This window comes from Olea europaea, unplaced genomic scaffold, assembly GCF_002742605.1.
Source record: "Olea europaea var. sylvestris unplaced genomic scaffold, O_europaea_v1 scaffold4086, whole genome shotgun sequence".
Classification (NCBI taxonomy): Eukaryota; Viridiplantae; Streptophyta; class Magnoliopsida; order Lamiales; family Oleaceae; genus Olea; species Olea europaea.
In genome coordinates this window covers 1-15,780 of record NW_019260551.1, presented here as the reverse complement: position 1 = coordinate 15,780, position 15,780 = coordinate 1, and the positions used below count along the sequence as shown (strand labels likewise).

General features: G+C 36.3%; 1 protein-coding gene across 3 annotated transcripts; it reads right to left on the bottom strand.

Moving 5' to 3' along the window:
- Positions 1-1,729: 1,729 nt before the first annotated feature.
- Positions 1,730-12,632, bottom strand: LOC111387550 (methylcrotonoyl-CoA carboxylase subunit alpha, mitochondrial). Of its 3 annotated transcripts, none has more exons than XM_023012121.1 (16): positions 12,212-12,632; positions 10,174-10,295; positions 9,317-9,464; positions 8,346-8,483; positions 7,866-7,961; positions 7,703-7,762; positions 6,620-6,712; positions 6,420-6,531; positions 5,408-5,512; positions 4,964-5,100; positions 4,384-4,618; positions 4,148-4,305; positions 3,895-4,011; positions 3,411-3,653; positions 3,225-3,320; positions 1,730-2,021 (listed from the first exon to the last, which is right to left on the bottom strand). In XM_023012121.1, exons 1-16 carry the CDS (start codon positions 12,542-12,544, stop codon positions 2,013-2,015), a joined length of 2,202 nt encoding a protein of 733 aa, XP_022867889.1. In that variant the 5' UTR covers positions 12,545-12,632; the 3' UTR covers positions 1,730-2,012. The 3 variants fall into 3 exon arrangements, with proteins under 3 accessions (XP_022867889.1, XP_022867890.1, XP_022867891.1); XM_023012122.1 differs by having other exon boundaries at positions 9,317-9,435; positions 12,212-12,553; XM_023012123.1 differs by lacking the exon at positions 12,212-12,632 and adding an exon at positions 10,748-10,827 and having other exon boundaries at positions 9,317-9,435.
- Between the last annotated feature and the right edge of the window lie 3,148 nt (positions 12,633-15,780).

Below are 15,780 nucleotides of genomic sequence, written 5' to 3'. Positions count from 1 at the left end.
CTATGTCTCGCAGTGTGCTATCAGGTCGTTGACATTGGTGAGATCACTTTGGAAACACTTTGGATGAGTGTCTATCAGGTCGGAATGTGTGGTGGTGGGCATTTCGAGGCGTTTCAGATAGGGGCGTAACAATTAGGATAATTATTTTTATTTTCACCTTTTGCAGACTTTAGACAATGTTTGGCATGGATAAAAATTAAAATGATTGAGGATGTCCAATATCGATTGTAGAAGAGATTAGTGGTCAATTTATAAGTACGGGGAATATCTCACATTTTGGGTTAGCTTTAAGGGTCGAAAAGGTCCTATATCACCAAGAGAAGGAAGCAAAAATGATTAAACAGCAGTAGTCACGGATACGATTCTCAGCAACAAGGGAAGTTTTTGCTCAAGGGACCACGCCAACAGCAGCAGCAGGGCAGTGACTATGCATAAATTCTGCTGCTTGATCGATTGTAGAAGAGATTAGTGGTCAATTTATAAGTACGGGGAATATCTCACATTTTGGGTTAGCTTTAAGGGTCGAAAAGGTCCTATATCACCAAGAGAAGGAAGCAAAAATGATTAAACAGCAGTAGTCACGGATACGATTCTCAGCAACAAGGGAAGTTTTTGCTCAAGGGACCACGCCAACAGCAGCAGCAGGGCAGTGACTATGCATAAATTCTGCTGCTTGATCTTTGTTGTATGGAAAAGAGTGCTGGAGGGGGCGGATTCTATTTCCAGTCCTGCGGAGTTGTATCTGTCTGTAAGAGGAGCTCTTTCAAAACATACCTGGCTCTTTTGTCTCTCGGAGTTTTTCTTTGTCTATTACCATCAAGATCTTACTATGTATGTACATTAAGATTTATATAAAGGATTAAATAATATCACGTGACACTTTACCATTTCTCAATTTAAAACACAGTTAATTTTTTCATTCAATCACTTCACATCATTTTTGGTAATCATTAATATATATTTTTATGTACAAGTAGCAAAATCCTTTGAAATGAAATGCAACTGATCTAGCAGTCTCTCACGTTGTCAAGTAAATGTTTAACTAATGGAGTCGCTGACTGGGGGGTCCTAATTTAAAGACGAAAAAAAATTTAAACACAAAATATTTTAAAAAATCTTTGATTTCCGTGGGTCACCTCCTTCCGCCACTAACTGGAGTTATAACTACTTGGACATTCATGCACCGGGCTTCTATTTTTATTAATTTATTTTTATTTTGAGTGGATATCTTCTTAATTTAAGTTAAATTTGGTTAATTTATTTTTGGTATTGCTGCGTTTCCGTGCCGTGCCCCAGGCCCCCAGGAAACCGTTGCTTTTGGCTACGGTCTTTCACAGAAACGGAAATGAGCCTGTTCGGTTTTGATTCAATATTAACCACATTTTTCATAGATCCCACATTTCAAAAATTTTATCACAATTTATTAAAAAATCTAATTTTAATCCCCACCAAACACCTTGTATTAAAATCATACAAAAATACATTTAAATGGTAGATAAAAATTTCATACTCCAAACTAATCTCGACCTCATCACAATAGCCCGGATATCCACCAGAAGCCGTACCGAAAACATATTTGGCTAATAAAAATTTCTCAATTCCGAAACTTGCACAAGATATAATTTCACAGCCCAGCCAGCTGAATTAAATGACAGGTGCAAGTATTATTTGTCGATATTATCCCAATTTCAAAGAGAGAAATCGAAGTTATGTTTATTATCGCCAGATGAAATTAACAAAGCTTAAACGAGTCATTAAGTAGAAATTCTGTGATGAGTCTCATGTAAATTGGATAAAGAATGTTCGACCACATTTCATCGAGAACATTGTGAGGTTTCAGTCAGAGATTAGACTCTGAATATGGTAATATTTACATAAACAAGAGAGACCGACAATTTCCGCTAAAGTTTCAATTAGTGTCCTCAACTTCACAACCACACGATATGCAATTCATTTTGAGGTTACACTGACAGCTCCGCCCACAAACATTGCCCAGCAGCTCTCCAGAATTCTCACTTGTCCTGTCCAATGACACATTTTCATCCAATAATTTATCAACCAAATATGTAGTCCTGCTGGAAACCATCAACGTGGTTTCAAAGAAATAGATATATCTCATGATTCCTTTGGAACAGTTGAGACTCTTTGGCTAGGTGAACTGTGCTGCACAGTAATAACGTACACGAAGAAGAAGAAGAAGAAGAAGAAGAAGAAGAGCTATAATCTTATGTTTTTGTATCATCCAGTCCTGTCCACACTAAAGTCCATGCTCAATGCTCATACACATTGATCACCCTGTAACAATGAGAGTTTTATGGCATCGTCCTACCCACGTTAAGAAACTGATGGACATATACATGATTTATATTATATGATAATTTCCAGGTTTAGGCTCTTATTTTGGGAAAACTCATTCCAGGTTTAGGCTCTAATTTTGGGAAAACTCATTAGTGTTTATTTTACAATTATTCTAGTATTTTTAAGTTATTTTTATAATTATTTCATAATTAAATTAGACTGGTTGAAACACTATATAAAGTGTTTATGCGCTGTAATAATTAGATCTGATTATTGAATAAACTGTTATTTTCTCCCTCTCTCCTCTGTTTGTTTGATTTCTCTCCCATTTCTATCTCCCCTCTTCTTCTCTTTCTCCCTTTCTTCCCTTTTCTTTCCCCTTCCCCTACAAGTTTCGTTCTTGCTCAATTGTGTTCTACATCTGATGCACTTAAATCCAGGACTCTAGATAATACCCCAAATAGTTTGTCGGTGTTAAATTGAATTCTTCCCTTTCATCAGTTCTAAGTTTTTCGTTGGCTTGTACCAATATTTTCTTATCTAGAAGGTAAAGAAAATCATTAAGCAGTACTGTCGCATCAATTCATTCATGTGATGTAGACAATATATGCTTACATTTTCTGATATGTGTCAAGAAGTACGAGTGTCAAGGACGTAAATCAAGAAATGCGTGTTAACATGGCCTTACTTATTTTGAATTTATATGATGCACCGGGGATAGTTTTTCTTGAAAGTTATGACCCCATCAAAACTCCAAGGGAAATGTACGCTATTTAGTTATAGAAACAAACTAAAAACATTCCAAACACGTGAAGAATAAATAAAACAACCAAGCACATTCCCCAGTTTACTGAAAGCACCTAAAACTTCATATAAAATATTTTTTAGTAGGCAGTCCTAACCAATTAAGAATCTCAACGGCTTACCTTCACGGTAAATAGAACAGTAGCATCAGAAACCTGTTGGCCAGCTGTAACTCGAAGGCCACGGACATAACCAGCAGTTGATGCCTTCACAACATGCTTTGGAAAAATGGAAAAAATTCAACAGGGAAGATTTTCTTCAATAAATCAGAGAGAATAAAGCTTTTTCAGTTCAATACGAGTACAAACCTCCATCTTCATTGCTTCTAAAACCAGTATAGGTTGCCCTTCCTCAACTTTTTCTCCATCCTTTGCTAAAACTTTAACCACTAAACCAGCCATGGGAGCCACCACCGTTCCAGGTGGATGTGATGTTGCCTCAATAGTAGGCCTGTATTCAGAGTCATCACTATCAGAGAGTTCCAGCCGCTTTCTCTGTTTGAAGTGATGATGGAAAGAGGCATGCCAAATGTGAATGTGCTCCATCTTATCCTGCAACCCAAATAGCACTTATACTCCACTTTAGTATATTATGCAAATGCACACCAGGTATGGAAGGTGTTTTGAGAAACTAATGGCCTGATGAGTCATTATGCTCAGTGAACAAAAACTGTAAGTAAGCATATATTTTTGCATATATTCAGCTAGCAGCAACACATATAAAGACAAAACAAACAGAAGGACCCCGAAGTGAATATACAATCTCATTTCTTGATTTGCATTTATAATTTACCTTGGAATAAACAGCTACACTAACATTCTTGCTTATGCCACCATATTCAACTCTAAAATCATGCTTGCCTAAGTGTGCCACATTGATCTCCAAACTCTTCGAACTGCTTCCTCCTGTCTACAAGTATTTAGAAGTTAGACCAAGTCAAAACTTAAGAAAGTTGAAATTGATGCCTCTTGGAAATGACCAATATCAAATGAAGAAATAGGAAGAACAAAAATGTGAATCCTTGTTAAACATACTATAACACTACCTCGATGAGATAATTCCCATCTGGCAAATAAGTCATATTAACGGTTAAAAGCTTAAAGCCATCCCCGCTGTACTCATCATCCCATTCAAGTTCCATCGTATGCCTGGCACGGTGATTGACTCGAAAAGGAGGTTTAGCATACCACATAGAAAGATTCCCTGTGCATGATTATAGATAAATTAGTGCTTCCAGGACTAATTTATGCCTTTTGCACACTGTATTCACGTTGGGGTTACCAGGGGCATGTTCTTTTGTAGCTACATGTTCCATTTCACAAAGACATGCAGCGGCAATGGCAGCACCATGTTTAGCAACATCATATGCTGCTTCTGTTAATAGTGCATCATTTGGATTAATAAATAAGCTGTCTTTATGCAACTCAATGAAATGAGTTTCAACTTCTCCACTTTCAAAAGCTCCATGGTTAGCAAGTTTCACGAGAAAATCTATGTTGGTTGGTAAACCAGCAACCTGTAAAATATCAAACTATTATTAGGATCTAATTAGAGTAATATAGAGGTGGAAACCAACTAGAAGAGTTTGAAATAGTGAGATTGTTTGATATTGACAGGACCTGCCAATCACAACAGTTAATTTTCAACCATCATAAAAATCTGTACTTTTCATCTGTTAACCATTATCACTTTCCTAACCATCATTAGAATTGATGTTAATCTTCTTGCAAACCCAGCACATATTTCTCATAATATAAGAAATATCAGAAACTCGTGCACAAACCACGCGCATCATCGTTCTTAAAAAATCAAAAATTGCATGCACAAATGAACTATAACTTCATATCTAATACTATAATACCTGAAATTTCGACAAGCAATCCTTCAACTTAATTAGTGCCCCAGTTCGATCTTCACCCCAAACTACAAGTTTAGCTATCATGGGATCGTAATGCATGCTCACTGTGTCTCCCTGTTCAACTCCTGTCTCAACCCTAACTGCCAATTGGCCGATTGACATGAGCAAAAATACAATCTAACAAGGAAACAATTCCAGACTAAATAATGTCAATGAAATTAAAAGGATAAAAAGGATATGTCTATCACTAGGGGTACTTGAACAAGATTTGTTTCATTAACGCCAATGGCAGCTTTGAAGCGATATGTAAGCAGTAGGTTTCCTAGGAGTGTGTTTATATTTGTAACCCTACGCATGAAAAAGTTACCAAGAGGCACGAGAATATCCAGAAAACAAATTCAGGAAGCTTTTTACTAAAATAAGTAGTCCATTGTTGTATGATGTTACCTGCTGATGAAACTTGAACAGGACAATAATGATGAAGAATGCCTGTTGCTGGCAGAAATCCTTTTGGAACATTTTCAGCATATATGCGAGCTTCAAAAGCATGGCCTGTTAAAAAATATACCAAAAGTATCTCATGAAAAATATATTTCTGAATAGGTAATATCATAAATCAATCCTAACCTGCTAATTACATCGCTGATAAAAAATGAATTTTTGATGGCTCTTTTAAGATTCATGCACTTTTGTAATTTAAGGAACTTTAAAGAAGCTTTATTTAAAGAAAAACCCTTTGACATGACAAAATATTTTCCAATAAAAAATATAATGACCTAAATCTCCTCATTTGGTAGAATGAAAAATCATTATCACACAAAAAAATCGTGCAACATTGCATAAGTTTCAGATGAAAAGCCAACAATACATTATAGATATTCAACTTTCCATTAGCTTAGCACGTGCATTAAAAAATTTTAATTACCAATATCATCTTAAGGTTTAAATAGAGGAAACGGCCAAAAATCTTATACCCACCATGTTGGAATGACCCTTTTCAAAGGCAAAAAGAAAAAGTTAAGACATCAATAATTTAGAAAAGATACAGAGACTTGTATACTTAAATATGAGGAAAGATAAATAAACTTATAACTAGAACTCTAACAAAACTACATTCTGAATGTTCTTCAGTTAATTTTTTTCTGCCTCGATTGAACATTAATAAGGGAAGGAGTTTTGGCACATATGAGATTCCCTAACACTATCAATTTCATAAGAAAAGAAAGAACGAGGCATGAATCGAGGCCTTCCCGGCTGGCCTATAACCAGAACTCTAACAAAATAATATACTAAATGTTCTTCAGTTACTCTATCTAATCTGAGATCTCCTAAGTTATTTTTTCTCAGTAATTCTATATATATATGTTCAATCTGAGTCTCAAACATCAATCAACATCTACAATGGGAACCAAACAGATAAAAATTCATAAAAAGACGGAAAAGAAGATAAAACTTTCACCTGATAAGGGGACCTCTGTTTGACTCAGGGGAAGTGGCTCTCCATTTGCAACACGAATTTGCCATTCCACAAGATCTTGACCAACGATCATCTCAGTAACAGGATGTTCAACCTGCAAAATTGGTAAGTATATAATGAGTAAAGTTGGATGTCAGACCTTGGATATAAAGAAAAGACATAGGTTGGACATATCAAACCACCTGAAGGCGGGTATTCATCTCCATAAAATGAAATTGTCCTGAGAGAGTATCAACTATAAACTCTACAGTGCCAGCATTATGATAATTCACTGCCTTTAAAAATCAAAGAAGGAAAAGGCAAGTTTAAAAAAAAAAAAAAAAAAAAAAAAAAAAAAAAAAAAAAAAAAGAAGAGGAGAACTGAGATTGAAACATCAAAAGATGTTAAAATATAAATAATACTACACCAAACAAACTAATCAAAAAAAAGAGGTGATAATACAGAGCATTGAATTACCCTCAGGTGCACATATTAATCCATTTGAAAAACAAATAACAACGACAAAAAGAAGAGAGAGAGAGAGAGACTATAATTTTTTTTTCTCTCATCACTCAACCAAAGGACTAAACATTTAAATCTTCTAAGTACAGTTTAAAATATAATGCTTTCATTTATTTGTTTAAGTTTGAGGGGACCAGTAATGTCATTTATTATTTAGCTATATAATAGTCCTTTCCAGTTAGTTAAAATAAATGACTATATGCGGGTTATGTTTCAGCAGCTTGTACTTCCTAAGTCCTCAACCTTCACTTGTTCAAAAATGGATCTAATCCACCTTCTCAATTGAGCATCAAATGCTAGATGCAAGAAAAAAAGGATATAAGAGACGCGAATATAATTAGGCAGCATTGCTAGCTTATACATCTAGATTATAACCATTCCTGTTCACCTTAACTGTCCCATAACTTCTTCTATGGGAGCATTACCCAGAAACTTGAGAAGTATTCAAATGAAAAAAATTAATCTGCACAGAAAATTTCATCATGCCCATTCCACTGTTATGATTTCATCACATTTGCATGGCTTATAAACCAACATGGAAAACAAAAGAATGCACATAAATTGAGTATAAGTATTCTGATGAATGCATACAACCCAAGAATAATCTTTATGTAAAAACTGGCAGTCAATAGATACAAACTCTGTTTCTTTATCATTATTCTAAATGAATATAATCTAACTGCTCAAATTAATTCAAGCAAATTTTTGCATATGAAATACAATCACTGGACAAACAAAGCAAACAAGTTTATGTGCACATCACCTTTGCTGCAGATACAGCTGCTTGACCCAAGTGGGATCGGAAGTCATTGTTGATGTTTGGCTGCATGTGTAGAATTTCTGTCAGAATTTTATAGCAATCAGTAATCAAGAACCACAACTTAGCTGAAAGGAAGCAAAGAAAAACCAAAATAAAAGGAGATTACAGCAGGAGCTTCTTCAATTATCTTCTGATGTCTTCTCTGGACACTGCAATCTCTCTCATTGAGATGTATTACATTACCATATTTGTCCCCAAAGATCTACAAATTGTAGTTCAGATAAACATAAGTTCAGAGTCACATGTTCCGAATTGTTTTAATTATGATCTTGGTTGTAGGTGAATTTTGGGAGCACAAAGAAGAAGAAATTCAAGAATTATATTTAGCTCCTATTTGAGCCCCATTTTCAAAAATCTATTTTTCTCTGAACTCATTTTCAACCACACATTTTCCAATAAAATAATTTTACACGTAAACCTAAAACATCTCACTACTTTTTAACCACACATTCTCCATAAAATCACTATTATAAAATCTATTTTTCACAAAAAATGAGGCTCAAACAGGGGCTTATATTAAATCAATCTTGATGGATAAATAAACAGTCGATAGCATAACAAAGTTGATGAAACCAAATAAGTATACCTGGACTTCTATGTGCCTTGGTTTTGTAATATATTTTTCCAGCAAGATTGTGTTTATGCCAAAAGATGCAGCAGCCTCACGTTGTGCTCCCAAGAATGAATCAATAAAATCATTAGGACTCTGAACAATTCTCATTCCCTGAAAGTGGCAGACAATAAACCCCAGATAAATTATGGTTCCAACCCACATCCATGATCATGTCATTGTATTGATGACCAGCAATAGTGGGTCTCCAACTAAGAATAAGTAAACAGAAATGCCTGAGGTAAATTGATGGAGATCGAGATAGAGATTAGAATAAAAATATATTTTAATTACAATTTTAAATAAGAGTTTGATTTAAAATATATATGACCAGATTTCATTAAATTAGTTTTGATATTTTGATATCATTAGAAATTTATTTCCTTTTAGCTTCTTAGTTTATTTGCTCTATAAATAGAAGGCATTATTTATTGTAATGGACAACCGTGATTATATTAATAAAGATTGATTTTTCCTCTTCTTTTTCCTTTCCCCTTCTCCTATAATTCTCCTCTTGCATCCAGCATCAACTTGATATCACATGGAAATCATTTTACTTGGTGTCACATGGTAAGATTCAGAATTATGCATAACAGGGAAATTTAAGCCTGAAAGCAGCTAAAATAAGGAGTGCTCTGAAGCAGACTCTAACCATCCAAACACTTGCACACCTACCAATTTTGACTGTAATTTTGCATTTAATACCAACTCTTATTACATCTTACATTCCAGTTCCATCATGTATCTCTTGCTATTTCAGCTACAGAGAATTTAAAAGCTAGGAACAAATAAGAAATGGAAAACATAGTTCATACAAACAAAAGGTGCACAGAGAGAAAATACATAAGACATTACATCTACCATAGTTGCAATCATCAATAAGTTCAGTATCTCTAATATTCCAGGAATTATAATAATCATTATACAAAACTCAATAAAAGGCACACCTTTCCTCCTCCTCCATGAGTTGGCTTGATCAAAATAGGATATCCAATTTTGTCTGCTTCTGATTTCATAAAATCAATATGTTGTTCATCACCATGATATCCAGGCACAAGCGGTACCCCTGCAGCACCCATTATTCTCTTTGATGCACTGAACAGACAGTCAACTCTATACTAATTAATAATCAGAGAACATGAAAAATTATCAATTATTAGAACTATTTATGAATTTTGTGATGGGATAAATGTGGATTCTATTAAGCACTAACTGTACGTGCATTGAAAAGCTCCTAATATCTTCTTAAACTGGAAAAAAAAGGACAAACTGATAAATAAAAGTAATTAAGTAACTTAGTCCTTAACTTATTTATTTCTAAAAAAAGAAGAAGAAGTGTTTATGCGAACAAGTTAAGCAGTGTTCTTTGGGGAATAATGCATTAATTATCCATGAACACTCATGGGAAGAAAATACTAATTCCAAAAATAATTAGTAACGTGCAATGCACATGTACTTGGATATTATACATGTCCAAGGTAATGCAGTCACATAGAAGATGGGACAAAAATATGTTATAGATATCATACACCCATGTTCTATTCAAGGTTTTATGTAGAAGATGTGAAGTTAGAAAAATTCTCTTATCTAAAACAAACATGAACATATATCCATGAACACTCATGGGAAGAAAATGCTGCCTTGGGCTGAATTCGGCTTTGTGCCGACATTTTGTGTGGGACTCACCATTAGCCCATTAAGCAGTGTTCTTTGGGGAATAATGCATTAATTATACAAAGATAAGAAGAATCAATGAAAAAATAATAATGAATGTGAAGATGATGAAACTGCCATGTGGTTTTACCTTTTATCCCCCATCTCACGAATTGCAGATGCAGGAGGTCCAATAAATGCAAACCCCTCATCTTCACAAAGTTGAGCAAAATCAGCACTTTCTGATAAGAAACCGTAACCTGGGTGGATAGCCTAATCATCACAGAGAAGATGTCCCACATTAAAAGTAATGCTACATAAAACAAAACAAAGCTACACAATCATCTATTATGCAAACAAGCATACTTAGATTGAACTGAGTACAGAAGAATCACAACCATGAGTCAACCAGAATACATAGCTATGCAGAAAACGTGAGTGCCTGTAAATATACCTGTTATAAATCATCCATTCCTTTTTTATGTTATCAATAACATTCCCTTCATCAAATAAGTATCCCATTCACTTGAGCAGAGTTTATATATTGAACAATTTAGTTTCTAAACTTTTCCTGATATTACAAACTCTAAAAATATTATTGTACTTTCAATGTAACTCATTTGAGGAAGAGTTTCCAATACGGAAAGGCTAAGGCGTGGAACTATGAGGTTTCACAGCTGTATAGGCTATAATATGATATGTTGTTTACAGTTACTATTGCCTACCTTCTAAATCAAGAGGAGAAACAAATTAGATGGATGACGGTGGCAAAGTGATGACTTGGTGGAAGCTATAACCAGACTCAAGTGTTGCAGCACTAAGGGCATCTCTAACCATGACACCATTGCACCATTTTGCACCATTTTTTGGTGCAAAATTGCTCCAACCCAATACCAAACTTTGCACCATTTTGGTGCAAAATGGTGCAAAGTGAATAGTGTTGCACCATATTTGGTGCAACACTATTTACTTTGCACCATTTTTCAATATGGTGCAACACTATTCACTTTGCACCATTTTTCACCAAAATGGTGCAAGTGTAGAATGTCCCTTTTGCCCTTATTTAACATTTTCTAAATAAATTTGTTGAGGGTATTTATGTCATTTGTGATATATATTTTTTAATACAATAAATTATTATTATTTTTTATTATATTAATATTAATATTATTTGTATTTAAAATAAATTTTAAATGTAAGACATAATAATTAATAAATTAATTAAAAGACGAAAATAATTTAAAATACATCAAACACGATTATTTATTAAAATTACACGAAATATATTAAATAGCGACATATATACGATAATCTAATTTTATTTTTAAAAAAAGGATACGTAAGGATACATACATACCCTTGCTCGTCATAAATAAATCAAGGATAAAGAAACTCACATTGCACTTCAAAATGCATTAATCGATCATTTGTAGGATGAACATATGAATTATGAGAATTAAATTGCAAAAATTTAGCGATTTCGTAATATCGTCTATCCAAATTCGAAATGCATTGTACTATTTTCTGACGGCATGATTTCATATTTTCGTTGTTGTAATATTTTTATTAATTGTTCTATGTTTTTTATATTTATTGATGAATTTAATCTTTTCTGTAATTTAACATAATTATTTATTTGGTAATTTATGTATTTATGAAATAATTAAATAAATAACATTTCAAATAAATAAATTATAAAGAATAAAAAAAGGGAAGAAAATGGTTAAATACTGTTCATTTGGTGTAATTTTTGGTGTAATGGTTGGAGATGAATTTTAGTTTGGTACAAGATTTAATGCAAAATTTGGTGCAAGGTTGGAGATGGCCTAAAGAGAAATTATCCATTTCTCTCAATGCAGCTACCGATCCGTTACCTGTTATCTTGACGTCCTGTATGATTGTATAGGGATGTTAGAAATCTATTGGAAACTTCCCGTAGTTAAAAACATCCAAAATCTTACATCGGGCGCGGCTTCTACATTATACCTAATTAAGAACTATTACATTTCTTTTAAGTGAAATTTTAGAAATCTCCATTGCTTTCACACAATTAATTTTCAACCCACATCTTTTCATACTCTAACCTTTTCAATGAAAAAATAAAAATATATATAAACCAAAAGACATAAATGCAACTAAAATATCCATCTCACAACTAATAGAACTTGAGTGTTCAATTGTTTTCTAACCTGCGCGCCAGTTTTATTAGCGGCTTCGATAATCGCCGGAGAATTCAAATAACTGAGCCGGGCAGGCGGAGGCCCGATTCTGACAGCTTCATCAGCCGATTTAACATGTAAACAGTACTCGTCGGCATCGCTATAAACAGCGACGGTTCGAATCCCTAATCTCTTTGCGGTTCGCACAATTCTGCATGCTATTTCGCCTCTGTTTGCTATTAAAATCTTCTCTATTCTCCGGTTGTCAAAATCCGGCGTTGACGAGAATAATCTCAGCCAAATATTTAAGGATTTGATATTGACTTTCGTTCTCCGGCGGAATATTCCGGTCATCGGCGACATTGTTTTGACCCACAGTTGGGAGAGTAGTGTTTGAGTATGGAGTAAATTCACGGGATGAGAGATAAATAAGCCATTTTTTAAATTTTTTTTTAATAATTTATTTTAGAACTTCGATTTCTTAAATTTATCCATGGCCCAAACTCCGATTGGATTTGATCCTATATGGTGCGTGCGTGGCAAAGCTGTCCAAAGGACCAAAACTAAAACGAAAATTGCCAGGAATGGTCCCAAATATATGGCTCATGCGCGGAAATAGACTCAATTCTTCTATTCTTATCAGTGACCTCCTCAACTTATCCTTTTTGACTGGTTCCTCAAACCTTGCCATTGAGTCAACAAATTAAAATGCGAGGGTAAAATGGTCAACTCACTAGGTCATTAACTTAAAACAAAAGGAAAAAGAAATTTAAAAGAAGAGAGTAATAAGTAAAACAAAATNTAGTTCGGGGTACACGTGGTCTCATCCGGTTGAGTTATATGTCAAATTGTAGGCATCAACCGCACCTAGCCTGTTATACATTTATTGATTGGCAGAGCCGCCTCTACTAGTGATAAGACTTAACAAATACACTCATGACAAACGCCCTATCAATCATTCAAGTAAGATCTTTGTGCAGAAGATCTCTTGGGAGAGGTGTCTATGGAAACTGTTGCTTTGTGCTTCGGATGCTTCTACCTCGGCTACAGAGTTTAGACAAATAGGGTCTCGTCCACCTTCAAAGGGTCTCGGCGTATGGGATTCGGAAGCTCTTTATGAGGCCATGAGAACTGGGCATCGGTGTACATGGTCCTAGGCATCTGTGGACCTCGATTTGTGGGTCTCGGCTATGTAAATCACCTCGGATTGAGTGTCACGTGGTTCGGCATAAGTTGGCTGTGGGCACCAGTGGGTTGTCCAAGTGTGCGAACACGTAACAATAGTCCCCCAAGTCCAAGTATAGCCATTTATGTAATGTGAAGACTTTGATGAAGTAAAGCCAGCCAGTTAAGTTGAAAGAAATTTTTTAAAATTTTTTGTACCCCAAATAATAGTCCCCCAAGTCCAAGTATAGTCGTTTATGTAATGCAAAGACTTAGAGTTTTGCTGTTGTTGTCGGAGAAGTGATAAGAATGGTGAAGTCAAGGTGGTAGGGAAAATCGAACCTGTAAGGCTTGAAGGCCGAATTCTGATGAAGAAGCCGAGGTGGTTGAGAAAATCGAACCTGCCAGGCTTGAAGGCCGAATTCTGATGGAGAAGCTGAGGTGATTGAGAAACCAAACCTACGAGACTTGATAGCTAATTTCTGATGAAGAAGCCGAGGTGGTTGAGAAACCGAACCTACGAGACTTGATGGCTGAATTCTGAGAAAGAAGCGGAGGTGGTTGAAAAACCAAACCTACGAGGCTTGATGGTCGAATTCTGATGAAGAAGCCGAGGTGATTGAGAAACTGAATCTACGAGGTTTGATGGCTGAATTCTAAGGAGGAAGTCGAGGTGGTTGAGAAACTAAACCTACGAGGCTTTATGGCCGAGTTCTGATGAAGAAGCTGAGGTGGTTGAGAAATCGAACCTAGGAAGCTTGATGGCTGAATTCTGAGGAGGAAGCCAAGGTGGTTGAGAAACCAAACCTACGAGGCTTGATGGCCGAATTCTGATGAAGAAGCCGAGGTGGTTGAGAAACCAAACCTATGAGGTTTGATAGCTGATTTCTAATGAAGAAGCGGAGGTGGTTGAGAAACCAAACCTACGAGGCTTGATAGTTGATTTCTGATGAAGAAGTCGAGGTGGTTGAGAAACCAAACCTACGAGGCTTGATAGTTGATTTCTGATGAAGAAGTCGAGGTGGTTGAGGAACCAAACCTACGAGGCTTGATGGCTGAATTCTGAGGTTCATTGACAATAATTGTTCCTCGGCAGCTGTGCTAATGATTTGATATTTTACGCATATTTTCGAGGAAAATTGGCTGAACCATTACAACTTCCAAGGTGCTTGCTACCGTCGAATTAAAATCGTAATTATGAGAACAGTTGGAGCTTCTAGAAGCAGACACATTGGAGGAGGTGTGTGGGGGACACGCTTAAATCTGAGGCGTAGATTTGAAAAACCGTTTGAATTCTACGCCTCCGATTTGATTAAGAATGAAGGGTTCAGATTGGATGGGCTTTGATCAGACGGTTGGGGTTTGTCCTGGCTCTTTATAAAAGGTGAGAGACCCCCATTGTCTTGGATTTTCTACGCTTTGCAATCCCAATTTTCTTTCAAAGTTAAAGTTTTTCGGCGTCGAAGCTCTTTGTCCCCTAATTTTTCGGCAGCAATTCGTCGGCGTAGTAACCCCGTAGGTATTTTTACAGAAAATCCCTTGTATTGTGTTCTTAGTCATTTTCTGAAAAGGAGTCCACTTCGGGTAGAGAGTTGGTCACTGTCGCGTCACTCGGTCAGAGGGCTAGTTATAGGGGGACTCCGCGGTTGAGCAGTATGCTATGACCGAGGAGGCAGTAGATTACAGTGTGGAGTGGGGGGCGTCTAGGGTCCCTTCGAACATGACAGGGAAGAGGTTGGGGGAGATTAGGGAGAGATATTGTGTACCTCATTATGTAGAGATGTTAGTACCCGAGACCCATGAGCGGGCATGCTATCCCAGGCCTGGGTACGTGGCGATGAGCGAGTACCTGTTTAAAGCAGGTATGCGTCTTCCTTAAAGAATCTCTTTCTAGTTGCTCTGGAACACTTAGGAGATTCTCTAGAAGAAATACGGGGTTCTGCTTCTAGCGGCAACATGCTTGGTCCCGCTTATAGGGTCATTCTTCAGGGCGGTGCTGAGGAACTTCATGCTGTCGCCGACCCAGGTTTTGCCAAATGGGTGGAGCCAGTTGGTTGGCTCGTACTTCCTATGGAAGGAAGTATCACTTGGGGAGGACATACCTCTCCACGTCTTCATGATCCTATTCCAACCTAGGGTAATAGGTAAGGAGTCGAGGGGCTGGTATTACTTAACTCCTTGGGGGCTCATGCACCATTTATGGTGGGGCTGCCTTCTTCCATTAAAGGGTGGAAGGAGTCGTGGTTCTGGGTGAGGGGCAGGTGGCAGGCGGTGGAGGGAGACACAACCTTGGCTTGCACAGTATCGACCCAGTACTACGAAGCTCATGAGTCTCCCAGCCTAAGTAGTTTGCATTGTGTATTCAAATTTCTTTTTTCTTTAACTATTGGGGCTTCGTTTGCAGATAGCAGTACGAGATTTGAGTTGAGCAAGGA

Excerpts from the sequence above, each read along its gene's own strand:
- LOC111387550 (XM_023012121.1), bottom strand. The coding sequence starts at position 12,544 with ATGTCGCCGATGACCGGAATATTCCGCCGGAGAACGAAAGTCAATATC. Across the intron at positions 10,296-12,211 it reads CTAATAAAACTGGCGCGCAG|GCTATCCACCCAGGTTACGG; the intron begins GTTAGAAAACAA and ends TGTGATGATTAG. Across the intron at positions 7,763-7,865 it reads TAATTGAAGAAGCTCCTGCT|CCAAACATCAACAATGACTT; the intron begins GTAATCTCCTTT and ends CTACACATGCAG.